A 16,570-nucleotide genomic window follows, 5' to 3' on the forward strand; every position below is an offset into this window, starting at 1 on the left:
GAAAATGACTTTTGTCTTGATAAGCACAGAGCACTCATCCCTGAGCAGTGATGTGGTCATATGGATTGTGCTTCCCCAAGTGGGGTCCCTGGATCAGCAGCATCTGCCCTTCTTGGGGACTTGTTAGAAATATATCCTGTTGGCTGGGCATGGTGGCTCATGGCAGGAATCCCAGTACTTTGGAAGGCCGAGGCAGGCGGATCAGTTGAGGTCAGGAGTTTGATACCAGCCTGGCCAACATGGCGAAACCCCGTTTCTACTAAAAATACAAAAATTAGCCAGACATGGTGGTGGGTGCCTGTAATCCCAGCTACTTAGGAAACTGAGGCAGGAGAATCACTTGAACCCAGGAGCAGAGATTGCAGTGAGCTGAGATTACACCACTGCACTCCAGCCTAGGCGACTGAGCGAGACTCTGTCTCAGAAAACAAAAAGAAATGCAGCCTGTCCAGCCCCTTCCCAGACTTCATCACATGAGCCCAACAGTCTGTGTAATCAGGTCTTCTGGTGGGTGATTCTGATGCATACCCAAGTTTCAGAACCACAGTTCCATAGTTTTTTATAAAAAAGTAATATAACATTTTTCCCTTTCATGAACAATTTTTTTTATACATTTGAGAATCAAGTTTAGCATATTTATAGTAGTAAAGTCTTTTGACTACTTAATTTTTTCCATGTATCAGTCATTGACTTCATTTTTTTAAACTGCTTTCAGTCTGAGTTAATATTTTCATCTTATTATTTAATCTGAGTGTATCCAATCACAAATCTAGAAGAAAAAAGTGTGCAGTATCTGGCAAAGGCACTGGAGTAAGATGTAGAGTAGAGGGCTGGTATAAGCCTTACCCTGCCAAGAGCATTCCCTTTTATACAATCTTTGAAACTCATCAGAGGTGATTCATGAAGGTGTTCTGCTGTTCATTATGCTAGTTTCCCTACAGCAGTAGAGATTTGGAGCTGGTGAGTTCAGTAGTAGTAACTTAGTAAGCACACTATTCAAGCAGAAACTCTTTCTGTGAAAATATATGACTCTTTAAGTAAAAAACCATTTTGCATAACAATTTAAGTGATAAACAGTATGCTTTGGTTAAAATAGTGGGTTCTTTTTACATTAATGTTGATTTATAGCAAAAATTTGATTTTCACATAATTTGAAGGGGAAATGAAATCTTTAACTTTTTAACTGAGCCAGAATTGTGATTTAAGAGGCAATATGTGAACAGAGTGTGTTTGTCAAAGCTGTTTTGAATTGTTTTTGACTTTTTAATTCTAGTTCTTTAATTTAGGGTTTTTCCCCCTTCCAAAATATTTTGGTGATAAGTCCTTAGTAACTCTTTGGGCTTTAGGATATAGTGTATATTTTCAAGAATGTCTTGACTTTAGACTAATTTTTTAAGTTTGTAGTGGAATCTTTTTAAACTTTTATTTGTAAGGAAAACCATATCTAAGTCGCAAGTTCTATATATAAATGCTTTAATTAACCTTTATTTATCCCAACAAAGTGGCACTTAAAAGAAATCATTTTATTTGGCTAAAACATGCTTGTGAATAAGACAACAAACATGCTACTATAATTATTTTTAGATGAAGCAAATTCTCCATGTATTTTAAAAGTTGATATTAAACAAGATATGTGTACATGTATTACGCATCTATAAAGAGATTATCTAAGTCAATAGTGGAGTTATAATGTCTTATGTAACGTATTTGTTCTTCATTCTTGATTTCATTTATGGACTTGAAAAGAAAGATAAGTCTTTTTTTGCTTTTCCAATTTTAATTTCCCAGTTTTAAATGAACTAATTCAACATAGGGAAAAATGAACTACTATTGTAATGCTTACTTGGTTTCTTCTGCACTGGTAAATATTTGTTAAAAGCAGATTTTGTATGTGCCGGTAATAAAAATAACACTAATAGGCACCCATTAGTGAGCACTTACTAAGTGCCAGTACAGTGCTGCTCGTGACATACTGTGAAGAAAGTCCTGCTGTCCCCTTAAGGAAACTGAAACACAGATACCCACCACTCCTTTCTCTAACCCCTTTCTTACACACATTACTGTTCCTAGATAATTTTTTTTTTTTTTCTTGAGACAGAGTCTTAGTCTGTCGCCTAGACTGGAGTGTACTGCTGCGATCTCAGCTGACTGCAACCTCTACCTCCCTGGTTAATGCAATTCTCCTGCCTCAGCCTCCCAAGTAGCTGGGATTACAGGCACCCGCCACCATGCCCAGCTAATTTTTGTATTTTTAGTAGAGACCAAATGTTGGTGAGGCTGGTCCTGAACTCCTGACCTCAAGTGATCTGCCCACCTCGGATCCCCAAAGTGCTCGGATTACAGGCGTGAGCACCACGCTTGGCCTTAGATAATTTTTAAGAAGCCATAATGCCCACATGTAAAGAAAGAGAAAGAAAGCAATTAATAATGAGAAGCATACAGGATTTTTTTTAATGCTCAAGCATAGCTACCTGAGAAGACAATGAAGTAGTAAGACATTACATGGACCAGAAGTGGTGGCTCATACCTGTTAATCCCAGCAGTTTGGGAGGCCAAGGTGGAAGGATCTCTTGAGCCCAGAAGTTTGAGACGAGCCTGGGCAACAAAGTGAGACCCCAGCTTTACAAAAAATGAAAAATTAACTGGACATGGTAGCTCATGCCTGTGGTCCTAGCTACTTAGGAGGCTGAAATGGAAGGGTTGCTTGAGCCTGGGAGCCTGAGACTGCAGTGAGCCATGATCGTGCCACTGCACTCCAGCCTGGGCAGCAGAGTGAGATTCTGTTTCAAAAAAGTAAAAATAAAATGTATATGTATAACTTACATGTGTGAGCATTTTAAAAAATATATTACAATCATGAATATGGCAGCTGCAGAAAAAGACTAATGTTGTATATCTGTTGTAATAAGTGGTCATTGCCCTTAGTAATATTTTCTTATGAAATTCAGTTTTAAAAAACTGATCAACTTGTAGTAAATTTTTGAATAAGAAATAATTCCTTTTATTTTTATTTTTTTGGTAGCTGTTTTTCTGGAAGATTAATGTATATACCTCCAGATATTTTTTAATGAGTGGTGGTACATAATCAGAATGTTTGCAGGAGAATTTCTCGACTATGCAACATTGTCTTGATCGTTGTAGGACTTAGCATTCCCTCAACCATTTCCTCCCCGCCAGCTTTTGTAACAAATAAAATAAGGCTCTCATAAATTTCCAAAACTTCAGGGAGTAGTAACAACTCTTTAGTGTCACTGAGTTACTTTCAGGTAAGATCACAGGACCAAAAAGAGAGAGATTGGACTTCCTCCTCAGGTCTGCTTGTTGTCTTTAAGAAATAGTGTTTCATTCCTGTTGGATCACGGTTGGCCACGCACCCTTCTCTGCCTGGTGTTCCCAGCTTCACCTCGCCTCTTCCCTGGTTCTTCCTCACTCACCCCTTGAAGGCTGAGAAGCACTAGTCTATAAAATGAACTGAAGGAACTGTATATTCTGGCATAGTCTATTTATAAAATCAAAATGGTTTTAAGTTAATGTAAATTATAATTAGCTATTATATTCTTAATTCATTGATTACATCTGTGGCTTATATAACTAAATAACCACAATATTTGAAAAATTAAATCCCTTTAAAAAGACTGTATCATTCCCGTAAATTATTGTATTTTGTAATCTATTGAGACATAAATTTGTAAACCTAATAGTGGTGAATTTAAATAGTTTCTTCTAATTTATAAATTATATGAGTGCTAGAGACCAGCTGACTATACGCAAAAATAACATTTCTTTTTAAAGTAAATGTTTTTGTTTTTTTTTAATGAGCACATAGGAAAAACTTGTGCAAATGGCATAATAAAACTACCTTTTACACCACTGAAGTTTAAAAGTTTCAAACCGAGAAGAGTGAAAGAATTTATAACTTAAAGCCAACAGAAACAGGGTATGGTTATTAGTTGCTGGGGAGAGGGGACATGGTTCACTCTCGAGGTCCTTGGCCTTTAGTGAGTTAGAAGTTTTGAGGATACAAAACTTAGAATAATGTAGCTGATAAATTGGCTCAGGCAAAGGCACCTAAACGTTGCTTTGCTCTGAAATCATCTTTGTTGAAACAGTTACTGTCTTTCAGTTATTAAAAACTACCTGTCTTGTGAAAAGTGAGAGAAAACTTGAGTGAAATATAGTAAGGCTACCTAAATGTTTTACTTAGATTTCTGTAGGAAATAGTCAAGTTATTTCTGAAATGTGGAATGTCAGCATTCTGTACAAACTAGGAGCTCAAGAGCCTACTGTATCCCAGCCTTTTAAGTGTGAAATTCTCTTTTTTATATCTAAAATTTTCAGTGACTCCTCTTCACGGTAATAGTTTTGAGGGGTGTGTGTGTATGTGTGTGTGTGTGTGTGTGTGTGTGTGTGTGTTGGTATTTGTTAAAACAGAATTAAAAATAACTTTCTTCATATTTTATTATTTCAGCAAATATCTTTTTACCTTGGAAAAGTAACATGTAAACCATATTATATATAATCATATGTTAATCAAGCAGATATTTTTGTATTCAATAATTAGTTCATAAGTATTTTGCTGTGTACCTGGACTTTATATTTTCCTAAAATAACAGTGAAGATCTTCTGGGATGGGTAGTTCAGAAATTGAAAATCTCTACTAGAAATTTATCATCTGTATTTATCATCTGGGGAAATCTTTGTAAAATTTTATGCTTTTAAATATTTAAGAACAACATGGTTTTTAGGATAAAAAAATTAAACATATTGTTATGAAGGGTATAGGTAAATTGATATACTCTTAATCTTACGTAGCTTTTCGAAGTGTAATTGGTATAGCGTATTTGTGGAGGGAAGTGTAGTTATAGCAATGAAGCCTTTAATCTATATTACTTTTCAAACCTCAACACCAAAACCTAGGAATTTGTCATGAAATGTAACTCCAGTTTTTCTTAGTAGTGAAACACTGGAAATAACTATGTGGCTAACACTGGGGGAGCCTTTGAGACTTCTGGGGAAATGTGAAGAGGGCCTGAGGATGAGGTGAATCATAGCTCATTTTGCTGCTATGGTAATTATGGTGGTTTAGAAAGTCTTTATCAATTTGAGATTCATAAACAAAGTCAAGGAGAAGCAAGGTTTATAAAGGGTTGCCGGTTATTGAAACTGGGTAACAGGTACAAGGGAATTATTATGCTAGTCTCTAATTTGGCCTGTGTTTGAAAATGTACATTAAAAAGTTAAAGACAAGCATGAAAGTATACATATTGTCATAGGAGGAGGTTGTTCACAATATAGTAAGTGAAAAAGGAACATCATAAAGTATTTGTTCACTATGACTATGTTTTTTCCCTTTGCCCTTTTAATATATGTACGTATATATTTATGACAAATAGTTTAAGCTATACCCTAAAAATGTTAATCGTGGTCCTCTCTAGTCAGTGTGATTATGATTACATCCATTTTCCTTTGCTTAGCTTCTTATTCATGGGTATCTCCCATGACTAGGCTTTTCTTGTATTTTAAAAAGGTTTCAGAAAGAACAGCCTCACAAAAACAGGTTAAGTCACTGAGCAGTGTGCACAGCTCACTCTTTGCAAGGATCTGCGCCTCCTGGATGAACAGTGCTTCCCTATCCCGTGTGACTCTTATTCCACCCATAAATTGGAAGTGTTGCCTTGGGGGCTCTGCAACGCGATGTGGAGTTTAGTTTAGTGCCCTGATTTTGTGTTTGCTAGAGAATTGCTATTATGTGTAGGCTTTTAAAGCAAAGCCAAATTTACAAACTCATTTATGTTAAAGTTGCTTTATTGTTGTATTACTCTTAGTTAGCATTTTTTATGTATTTTCTCTTTCTTTGTTATTCCTTCTCCTGGGCCCTCCATATTCTGCAACCTTTACTGGAGGAAAGGCCTCTGTTCAGGCTTGCCATACATACATCCTACTCCAGGCATGTATATTTTCCTTTGGGCTATATTTTCTGCTTCCTTATGCAAATTGTCACCATTCGTGCCCCAGCCAAAGCTCACCTTTCAATGGGGCTTTCCAGTGTCCTCCAACTTATGTTAACGAGATCCTCTTCCAGTCTATCACCACATGATTCAGCACTGGCTTTACATTGTATTTGCATTTCGTATTTAATTTCTCTTTAGAACCAAACTGTGAGCCTTGTTAGGTCAGAGACTCTTGCATTCTTTGTGTCTCCATCCCTTAGTGCTGCTTGGCATATAGCATGAGCCCCATAAATACTGGATCGTGAATAGAGCTGTTCAGTGCAAGTCAGCCACGCTCCACGAGTGCAGGTGATACATTGGCGACACTCTGCCACGCTTTTACTTTACTTAACCGTCATGGAAAACTAGATTTCTAAATATTATCCATCAATAAAAACTTAGATAGCAGTTATTCATTTCATAATTTTCCATAGGATTACTAGGTCTACTTTTGTACTTAAAATATCATTTAAAAAAGTTAATTTTAACCCAAGTCTTTTAAGACTACTACTGTAGGCATGAGACCTTCCTACGATCACTGCCGTATGGTTCGCTTTAACTTTTGCCTCATGTCCACTGTCTAAAAGATCAAACTTTCCTTATGTTTAAAATGGCAATAATAGTTGCTCAACATTTCAACTGCATTTCTCTCCTGAGTTTTTTTCTAAAACGCATAATTCTAGGAAATGTGATGAAATTTACAGCTTTGTTTTGTGTGTGTTTCTGCTTTCCTCATAGGAGAAATACGAATGTGCTTTAAAGCGAGCAAGTATTAAAATTGTGACTCCTGACTGGGTTCTGGATTGCGTATCAGAGAAAACCAAAAAGGACGAAGCATCTTATCATCCTCGTCTGATTATTTATGAAGAGGAAGAAGAGGAAGAGGAGGAGGAAGTAGAAAATGAGGAACAAGATTCTCAGAATGAGGGTAGTACAGATGAGAAGTCAAGCCCTGCCAGCTCTCAAGAGGGGTCTCCTTCAGGTGACCAGCAGTTTTCACCCAAATCCAACACTGAAAAACCTAAAGGGGAATTGATGTTTGATGACTCTTCAGATTCATCACCGGAAAAACAGGAGAGAAATTTAAACTGGACCCCAGCCGAAGTCCCACAATTAGCTGCAGCAAAACGCAGGCTGCCTCAGGGAAAGGAACCTGGGTTGATTAACTTGTGTGCTAATGTCCCACCTGTTCCAGGTAACATTTTGCCCCCTGAGGTCCGGGCTAATTTAATGGCTTCTGGACAAAATCTCCAAAGTTCTGAAAGATCAGAAATGATAGCTACCTGGAGCCCAGCTGTACGGACATTGAGGAATATTACTAATAATGCTGACATTCAGCAGATGAACCGGCCATCAAATGTAGCACATGTAAGTCACTCTTTCAGAAAAAAATTTTCAATATTGGATTTTAGAATTGGGTTTCACAGTCTATTTCAGTGTAGTTTGTTGGTTGTGTTTTTTCAGACCAATTAACTTACAAGCAGTATTTGTGTGAGAACCTATTTTACTGTCATATATATATACATATATAACTTACAAGCAGTATTTGTGTGAGAACCTATTTTACTGTCGTATATATATACGTATATATATACACCAATGTATATATATATACACACATATATACATATATATATATATATATATATATACGACAGTAAAATAGGTTCTCACACAAATACTGCTTGTAAGTTACATATATATATGTATTTCAGAGTCATAAGGGCTACTGAAAGAGGGTCATCGCTTGCATTTAAGTGGAAGGTTGAACACAGCTGAGTAGAACCAGGATGTCTGTGATGGAGTACTATCATCCCTTGAAGGGTTTTCACTTTTACTTAGTTTAAAATTAGCAATGGCAGCAAAGAGATTAATGAAGTTTACCAGCTGTACCTGATTTGTTTCTTATGAACTTCATGGTAGTCATAAATAAATAGCACAAATTTATGGATTTGTTGAAGAAGCCTTGATATCAGGTTACAGTTTGTAGTATGGAGCTTATTGATACAGAGTGGATCTTAAAAGGTTTTTTTTTTTTTGGTTTTTTTTTTATGCTTCAGCCTCCCAGAGTGCGGGGATTACAGGTGTGAGCCACTGCACATGGCCTTAAAAGTTTTAAGTAGATATTTTTCTATTTAAGACAGAAAGAAGGTAGTTGAGGTGGTATATTGGCCACTGTTTGCATTTTTCTGGGCACTGGAGTTAAAATGGTTAGAACCAATTTAGGTAGAGAAGAAATACAGTAATTTGAGAAATATGAACAAAAGGACTGTTGATGGTGAAAGGTGTTTTGGAGAAAATAATCAGAGTCCTGTAACAGCAGGTGAAGGGAAGGAGGCGGTGTTAGATGAGATGGTCAGAAGGACCTTGGGCAGGACGTGACTCATATCAGGTTTGAATGACAAAGAGAAGCCATGGGAAGAACTGAGGGCACGGTTCCCAGGCAAAAGGAAGACCCAAACATGGGCATGAATTTGCTGAGTTCTAAGAAAAGAAAGTTAATGAAATTTGAACTTCGTAGGTAAATGAGTTCTAGGAAGAGTTTCAAAGGGGCCTTGCCAGATAGGGCCATCGTGAGGAGTGGACGCTAAATGGACTTTGAGTTGGAGTGAGATACACTCTGATAGGTATTGTGTAAACAATGCATCGTAGAGAGGCAAGAGTGAAGCAGAGAGGCTGTTTGAGAGAGAAAAAAATTAAGGGGAGAATCCAGCTTTCTGGCTTGAGAATATGAAAGAAGATGATGCCATTTCAGAGATAAGGGACACTGGGAAAGCGGCAGGTTTTAAGAATATAAGTTTCTTTTCAGACGTGTTGGGTTGGAGGTATCTGACACATGCAGGGGAGCTGTCTGCTAAGTGGTGGAACCAGAGGAAACAAGGCTGACTGACACTATGGAGGCAGATGTGAGGATGTGTAGTAGATGGGGCAGAGCAAGAGGAGGGTCTGGGGCCAGGCTCTAAGGAGCCCCACCATTGAGAGCCAGATGGGCTATGCCATCTGATGGTGACTCCCGGTCTGCCATTTCACCTTGTTCTGGACACTTTCATTTCATACTTTTGTTTTCTGAATAACATCTCAAAGTCCCAGAAAAATTGCTCTGTAGCACATAGGAACAGCCTGAAGCGGGATCCAGTGTTCTCCACCTCCCCTTTCAGTGGAAAGGCTTGATGTTTCTCAAGTGGGGAAATTCAGTATGGCCTGGGTAGAAGGTGATGTTGAGAATCAATTTTATTGAGCATGATAATAGCAGTGGTGTAAAAAGTGTTTAGACTTGCTGTGGTAAAATCTTTGTCTCATCTCCCTTCCACATAAACAATGGGTGTTAGTAGTACACAGTTCTTGGGATGATTGCAGTGGTTGGCTGGCGTCCAGAGTAAGACAGAGGCAAGCATGCCCTTTAGATGGTAGACAGCAGACAGTTAAGATGGCGGGGCAAGGTGAGAAGAGAGAGAAAAGGCCATCAGGTTTGAGGAAAATAGATTTTCAAGTAGTTGATTCCTAGAAAGGGAAGACAGTATTGCTGGACATGGTTAAGACTCAGTTTAGGTTGGGGACCATAGCTTAGGATATTAACAAGAGGGAATAAAATGGAATCTAGTCTAGAGAGAAGGCAAGGGGGATTGAAGTGCAGTGAAGACAGGACAGTCCCAATGGTCAGAGTCACTGGCAGCCTGGCAGGACAGAGTTTGGTTGGAGCTTGGTATATTTGAATTAGCCATTTTGGAGTCACAATAGTTTTAGGTGATGAAAGACACAATCCAGTAACTGACAGGCCACGTTCTACCCAGACACATTTTATTGTGGCCCAAATAATTTTTAAAAATTTATTTGCCCAAATCACAAGATTCTTTGTACACATTGGATTTCTGGTTTAAGAGGTGAATGACCTGATAAAATGCCGAGCTGGCCGTCCTCAAGTCCTGGGTAGCAACAGTGCCTTGCAGCTGAGCAGCAGCTGCCCATTAGAGAGGAGCTCCCAGATGTGCTTCGGTGCCCACAGCTCCATGCTGCCTGTTGGGTCCTGGAGGTAAACAAGCCTGCGACTGACCATGGGTCTCGGGAACAGTTGGGAATGTGTGGCTGAGGAAGTGGGGAGAAGGCCACCAAGATAAGGAGGTCCAAGAGCTGAAGGTCAGGGCTTGTCCACATGGGTGCCCATGTGAACGTGGAGGTCAGCTGAGTTTAGGGAGAAGCTAGATGCACAGAAGGAGCAGCTCCAGCATCACCCAGTGCTGAGGGTGCCAGCCCTGGTCCCCATGCATCCATGTCCAGGAAGGTGGGTGGGATAAAGCCACAGGGTACAGTCTCAGCCACAGAGCAGCAAAGTGACAGTCCCACAGTGCTCCTGGAAAGCCAGAGGGCGTCATGACAGGTAGAAAGTAAAGGCCATAAAGAATGATAGGCTAGAGGCAAAGAGGATTCTAGCAATTTTGACCCCATACATGTGAAGAGTGATGATACTGCTGAGTTGGAGGAACTGACCAGTCCTGGCAGGAAGACTGGGATCACGCTGTAGACCTGTCTTGTCAGCAGTGGGATATGCAGGACATGGGCCATAAAAAAATCTCTCTCATAGAGCTGGTGTGCGACCATGGGTGAAGCCTCTGGCATTTCGAGAAATATTACTTCCTTTCTTTAGATGAGAAATTATGGGCAGAAGTCATCCATTTGAAATAGGAAATGTTCTTTGCTCTTCATTTATTTGTGGTGTCAAAAAGTGTTGATCAGTTACTGCTGGTTAGTTACTACTTATTTCTGATATATATGTTTTGGTTGTTTTTTTGACAGAAGAGTCTCACTCTGTCACCTAGGCTGGAGTGCAGTGGCACAATCTCTGCTCGCTGCAACCTCCACCTCCTGGGCTTAGGTGTTTCTCCTGCCACAGCCTCCTGAGTAGCTGTGATTCAGGTGCCCATCACCACACCCAGCTAATTTGTGTTTATTTTTATTAGAGATGGGGTTTCGACATGTTGGCCAGGCTGGTCTCGACCTCCTGACCTCAGGTGATCACCTGCCTCAGCCTCCCAAAGTGCTGGGATTATAGGTGTGAGACACTGCGCCTGACCTTACTTCGTTTTTCAAATAAAATGGATGTTGGTTTAAATACAAAGTTCCTAAGATTTGTATTTGGATATAGACACAAAATAATTTACTTTGAAATGGAAATAATTGACTGCAGTAGGGAGTTTGGGCACATCTCTGTATTGGAGACAAATTCGGTATACTCAGCTGTGTTCTCTAGAGGTGGAAAACTGAGAAGCCTCCATCCATTTCTAGTGAGTGAATGGATTTGATCACTAGTGAGAAGAATTGCAGAGATTTTTCCGAGAGACTTTGAGCAATGCAAGAGAACATAAGGACATTGTACTGCTAGACCTGAAGAAAATGACTTTTTGAAACTTTAGAAATATGAGACAGATTTAATTGAACATCAGATTGTGGGAGGTGGGCTGTAACTTACCATCAAAATCCTCTTTATATTGCAAATTTATACTGGTTAGAAGCCATGCGGCGTGTAGCATGATGCTTTCTATATTGTGGCATTCAGTAACTCAGTATTAATGTAATGTAAAGGAGAATTGTGACAGTTGTAGTAGAAAAATTTAAACTGGACGTTTATTCAGAATTGTTTGTAGTATAGCACAATTATGTAATTGAGCAATTAAGATTCTTTTTCGTACATTCTCCAGGGCTAACATGTATTCAGCCAGAAGCAGATCAGTTGGTTGAAAAAGTGATCACCTGAATGTGGTAGGGGTTTTGGGCAGCATCTCGATGGCTGGCCCTGCAGATACCTGCGCTCCAGCCTACACCTCTCGCCACATCAGGTGGAGAAGGCTCCGGGCCAATGGCCGTCTTCATTCCTAGCTGGTAGTGTCAGCCTGAATCTCCATCTGTTCTTCTCCCTTAACGGGCTGGGTCAGCAGTGGGTGAGGACCTATCTGAACTGAAGCTTGTAGTAGAAATAGCTGTACATTGCCTCTTGTACTACCCAGGCCTTCCTCAGCCCTCTGAGATCAGATGTTGCACCTTCTGCAGGTGGCAGACCCTGCTGAGTCCTCTTGGCCAATCTGAAAAGTCGGGGCCTCTGGCGTCTGTCCTGTCCTGACATCTGCTGCTGTGTTTGTCTAGGTCCTTTGCCGCTTCCTGAGCTCCCTTCCACCTGGGGTTGGAAGGTGCAGAGAGGCAGGGAGCAGTATGTGGCAAATGACTGGTTCAGCCCTGTCCACATGCAGATGGGTGTTTATTTCCTTACTGTCCCTCAGAGTTCCATGGGCTATTTACATATGAGGGTGAAAAAGTAATATGTGTACAAAATTTAAAAATTTAAATTATACCAAAGGACAGTGAAAAGTTAAACTCCCAGCCACCTCCCATCCCTCATTGCCGTTCACCTTCTCAGGAGGCAGCCACTGTTCGCAGCAGTTTGTCGTGTAGGGCTCCTGGCTGGTGCCCACTAGGCAGGCAGGTGCCCTGCACATCCATGCTTCCCTAAGGGGTTCACACAGCACCAGATGCTGCTGGGCTCCGAGGGTGGCATGTGGTAGGGTGAATTTTCCCCTCTTCTTTTCTGGATTTTTAAAAATACTTTTAAATACAGAGATGAAACAGTTATCTTATTATTTTGTTTAAAAGAGATTTTTCTGCTTAGAGCTCCACTCAGATGTCTCTGAAGTCTAGAATCTCCTTAACAGAGGTATCTCATACATAAGGCAGTTTTAAAGATGGGTGTGCCCAAGCTGTTGATTTTGACCTAATTCATTCTAAACTCAATTATTTATCACTAAATCCAAAATCTGTTACCCTTGTGGGTCTTATAACCTTTGCATTTTGGCATCTGTGTAAGTGAAACATATATGTTAGAATGTTTGAGATTTTGGTATAGTTCTGATATGTGTTAAAATCAAATTCCTAGAATTTTATTTAAATTTAAATGCTTTTAATAGGGTTAAAAGTTGTATGGGTTGAGTTTAGTAAAATTTATTTTTACTGATTTCCATATAGGGTTAAAAGTTGTATGGGTTGAGTTTAGTAAAATTTATTTTTACTGATTTCCATGACCGTAAGAAGTTGGTTTCAAATTTTTGTTACTTCAGCATGTTGAACAGAATTCATTGTGTAACATGTATCTTTTGTTTTATTCAGTGCCTTATAGGATATTAAAAAAGTAACTTGCTCTGTTTGGTGGGTATTGGCTGGTCACCATCCTTCTCCTAATCCTCAGCATATGCAGAACTGTCAGCTTATTCCCTGCCATTGTGAAACAGAAAGAATAGAAGAGAAATAGTCTGGCTTGACTATTGAATTATTTTTTTCTAGCTTGAAATATTTTTGTCCCACATGAAGAACTCAGTCATTTTTGAGGAAGGATCATTTCCCAGCTCTATTGATGAGTTCTTAGTTGGGGGAATGTCACCATTTAAACAGCACTGGTGGTATCTGAGCGGGCCTCCTTTTCTGTAGTGTGCCAGTGCAAAGAGCAAGTTGACAGTGGAGTGAAGGGCTCTTGGAGTCACAGCGTGGGTCATGGCTGCTTTCCTCTGGAAGGTGATTCACTGAGAACTTTTCTTTACTAGACTCTGGGCCATAGGACAGGAGGAAATGGGGAGTGGCAGCTGTGGTGAGAAGGTTTGAGGCGACGCTGAGCCTGATGACCAAATGCCTCCTCAGTGCATTCCTAGGCCAGGAGAAGGCCTACAGAGCTGACGGGAGACCGACGGGCAGTGGAGAGGTGTGGCAGCACAGCCCAGGGAGCGCCTAGGCTCAGCCTCCAGGTGTGCACAGGATTCACACCCTGCTCTGGCAAACTCTGAGTCCTTGTCACTTTAATTTGTTAGCTTATTCCATTTTACTGATGTAGATTCATATTTTGGTGGTCTCAATATTTGAATTTACTTTGTGATATTGGTGTTACAAAATAAATATAAAAGCAAATGCAGTATCGTTTTTGAAGTATACAATTATTTGCTGTGTCTGCTTGATTGAATATTATGAATAAATATGTAGGATATGCTGCTATTCTCCTAAGAAACTGTCATTTGTCCATTTCAGGAAGTATTGATCATGTTTGACCTAACTTTTGTTTTGTAGATCTTACAGACTCTTTCAGCACCTACAAAAAATTTAGAACAGCAGGTGAATCACAGCCAGCAGGGCCATACAAATGCCAATGCAGTGCTGTTCAGCCAAGTGAAAGTGACTCCAGAGACACACATGTTACAGCAGCAGCACCAGGCCCCGCAGCCGCAGCAGCCACAGCACCCGGTTTTACACCTTCAGCCCCAGCAGATAATGCAGCTCCAGCAGCAGCAGCAGCAGATTTCTCAGCAACCTTACCCCCAGCAGCCGTCACATCCGTTTTCGCAGCAGCAGCAGCAGCAGCAAGCCCATCAGCATCAGTTTTCACAGCAACAGCTACAGTTTCCACAGCAACAGTTGCATCCTCCACAGCAGTTGCATCGCCCTCAGCAGCAGCTCCAGTCCTTTCAGCAGCAGCATGCCCTGCAGCAGCAGTTCCATCAGCTGCAGCAGCACCAGCTCCAGCAGCAGCAGCTCGCCCAGCTCCAGCAGCAGCACAGCCTGCTCCAGCAGCAACAGCAGATTCAGCAGCAGCAGCTCCAGCGTATGCACCAGCAGCAGCAGCAGCAGATGCAAAGTCATACAGCGCCACACTTGAGTCAGACGTCACAGGCGCTGCAGCATCAGGTTCCATCTCAGCAGCCCTCGCAGCAGCAGCAGCAGCAGCCGCCACCACCACCACCACCTCAGCATCATCAGCTTTTTGGACATGATCCAGCAGTGGAGAGTTAGTAATGGAGATTTTTTTTCCCTCTCTCCTAAAAGTCTTGTACCCACATAAATGCTTTGAGAGTGTTTGAGTGTTGGGTAAGGATTCATGTCAAAACAATTATTGCAAGATGGAGAATGTGAGCCTCATACCTGACAAAGAATATAGCTATCATAGGATAATTATGCTTTCTTTTGTACTTTGGGACATCATATGCTGAAGTGAATATTGGTGTCCCGTAGAACATCTAGGTTGCCACAGGGACTCATTCGGGTATTTAATGGCCAGGCATAATTTATTTTGATTTTAGTTTTTAATGTTTGTTTGATGCAGACAGTTAACTAGTATAATTGTAGCAGTATTCCCCATGCACTCTGATTACTGGCAGATACATGGTCAAGACTGATTAAGATAACAGATTCACACTGTAAGGTGCCACTTTTTAACTTGTGCAAGCATATTCATCAGGTTTAATTTTCTTTTTCTTATATAATTTTATTCTAGTTCCAGAAGAAGCCTTCTTATTGGGATGTGTGTTTGCAATTGCGGATTATCCAGAGCAGATGTCTGATAAGCAGCTGCTGGCCACATGGAAAAGGGTAAGATTGTGCCTGGAGGAAGGACAACTTTGTGTCTGAAGATGCTTCTTTCTTACGTAGACTGTAACTATGTTCACTAGACTGCATTCGCTGAGCTGCGCCTACATGTGTTCTAATGTGTGACGGGCATTTTGATTAACATTCTCTGACCTCAGGCACTGTGCTTTTCTGGACATCAGTTTTCTCAACTGTTGGATGAAGATGGTGGACTTTTTTTTTCAGCTTGGAAATTCCAAGGGGCACTAATTATTTGTGTATAATTGGGACGATGGAAATAAGTTCAGGTTTTTGGTGTCCTGGGAGAAGGACCATTAATTTGTATGCATCTCAGTCATTTCTCTTTCTCCAAAGGTAACTGTTAGGAAATCCTGGAATCTCTAGAACCTCAAAGTCTTTTAGCCCAATTGTGAAACTGTAGTTCATTTATCTATTTATTATCTTGCATGATGGCCTTTAAAGAAAAGAAATGCTTTTTCTTTCTTGCATTCCACAAAACAAAACTGAGTCAAAAAATTTTTTTTTTTTTTTTTTAAATAAAAACTGAGTTTAAATATGCCTCTAATACATCTTGAATGTGCTTCACCATAAACATCCCTAGTGCTTAAATCCCTGCTATATGCCAAACCTGCTGCAAGACTTAGGGAAGGTATGTGAAATCGCAGAGATGAAGAAAGCCAAAGAGCCGTGGGAGAGGCAGGTTGGCAGGTGCAGGCTGTTGTGAGATCCTGTGAAGTACCTTCACCCATCGGGTTGTGGGGTGATATGTTATGAAAAGTCTGCTGGGAGAGGTGATTTCTGAACTGCTTATGGGATGACTGGGAGTAAGAATTAGGCGGGGAGGATTTTCCAAATGGTGCAGCACAGGCAAAGGCTTGTGACTGGGGAAACTGACAGGAGGGTGCAAAGGACGGGGACTCAGTGGGACCCACGAGGCAGGAGGGGTACGGGAGCCGAGGCTGGCCTGTCTTCCGTGTCTTCCAAGAACTTGATGTACCATGTGGTGGAATTTAGATGCAGGTGAAGTGATCGGCTGTGTGTTTTAAGTAGTAAAGTGTTGAATCTGAGAGCGACCAGGGAGGTCACTGTGTGGTTGGCTGGGGAGAGAGGCAGAGGATGTGTGCCGGGGTGAGGGAAGAAGGGGCAGTTCTGAGAAGGGCAGCAGCAGCAATTTTTTTAAAAGTCAGAAGTGT

The 16,570-nt window shown here is 40.6% G+C and overlaps 1 protein-coding gene across 7 annotated transcripts in view; it reads left to right on the top strand.

Moving 5' to 3' along the window:
* Positions 1-16,570, top strand: part of PAXIP1 (PAX interacting protein 1) — a 60,824-nt gene that overhangs the window by 20,995 nt on the left and 23,259 nt on the right. For 6 of the 7 annotated variants that reach the window (XM_037735418.1, XM_037735428.1, XM_017519749.2 and 3 more), the window contains 3 exons: positions 6,729-7,358; positions 14,085-14,799; positions 15,286-15,380. In XM_037735418.1, coding sequence (XP_037591346.1) covers positions 6,729-7,358; positions 14,085-14,799; positions 15,286-15,380 — 1,440 coding nt within the window. The remainder of the gene's footprint in view (positions 1-6,728; positions 7,359-14,084; positions 14,800-15,285; positions 15,381-16,570) is intronic. The other variant, XM_037735430.1, reaches the window with a different exon arrangement.

This window comes from Cebus imitator, unplaced genomic scaffold, assembly GCF_001604975.1.
Source record: "Cebus imitator isolate Cc_AM_T3 unplaced genomic scaffold, Cebus_imitator-1.0 Scaffold20, whole genome shotgun sequence".
Lineage (NCBI taxonomy): Eukaryota > Metazoa > Chordata > Mammalia > Primates > Cebidae > Cebus > Cebus imitator.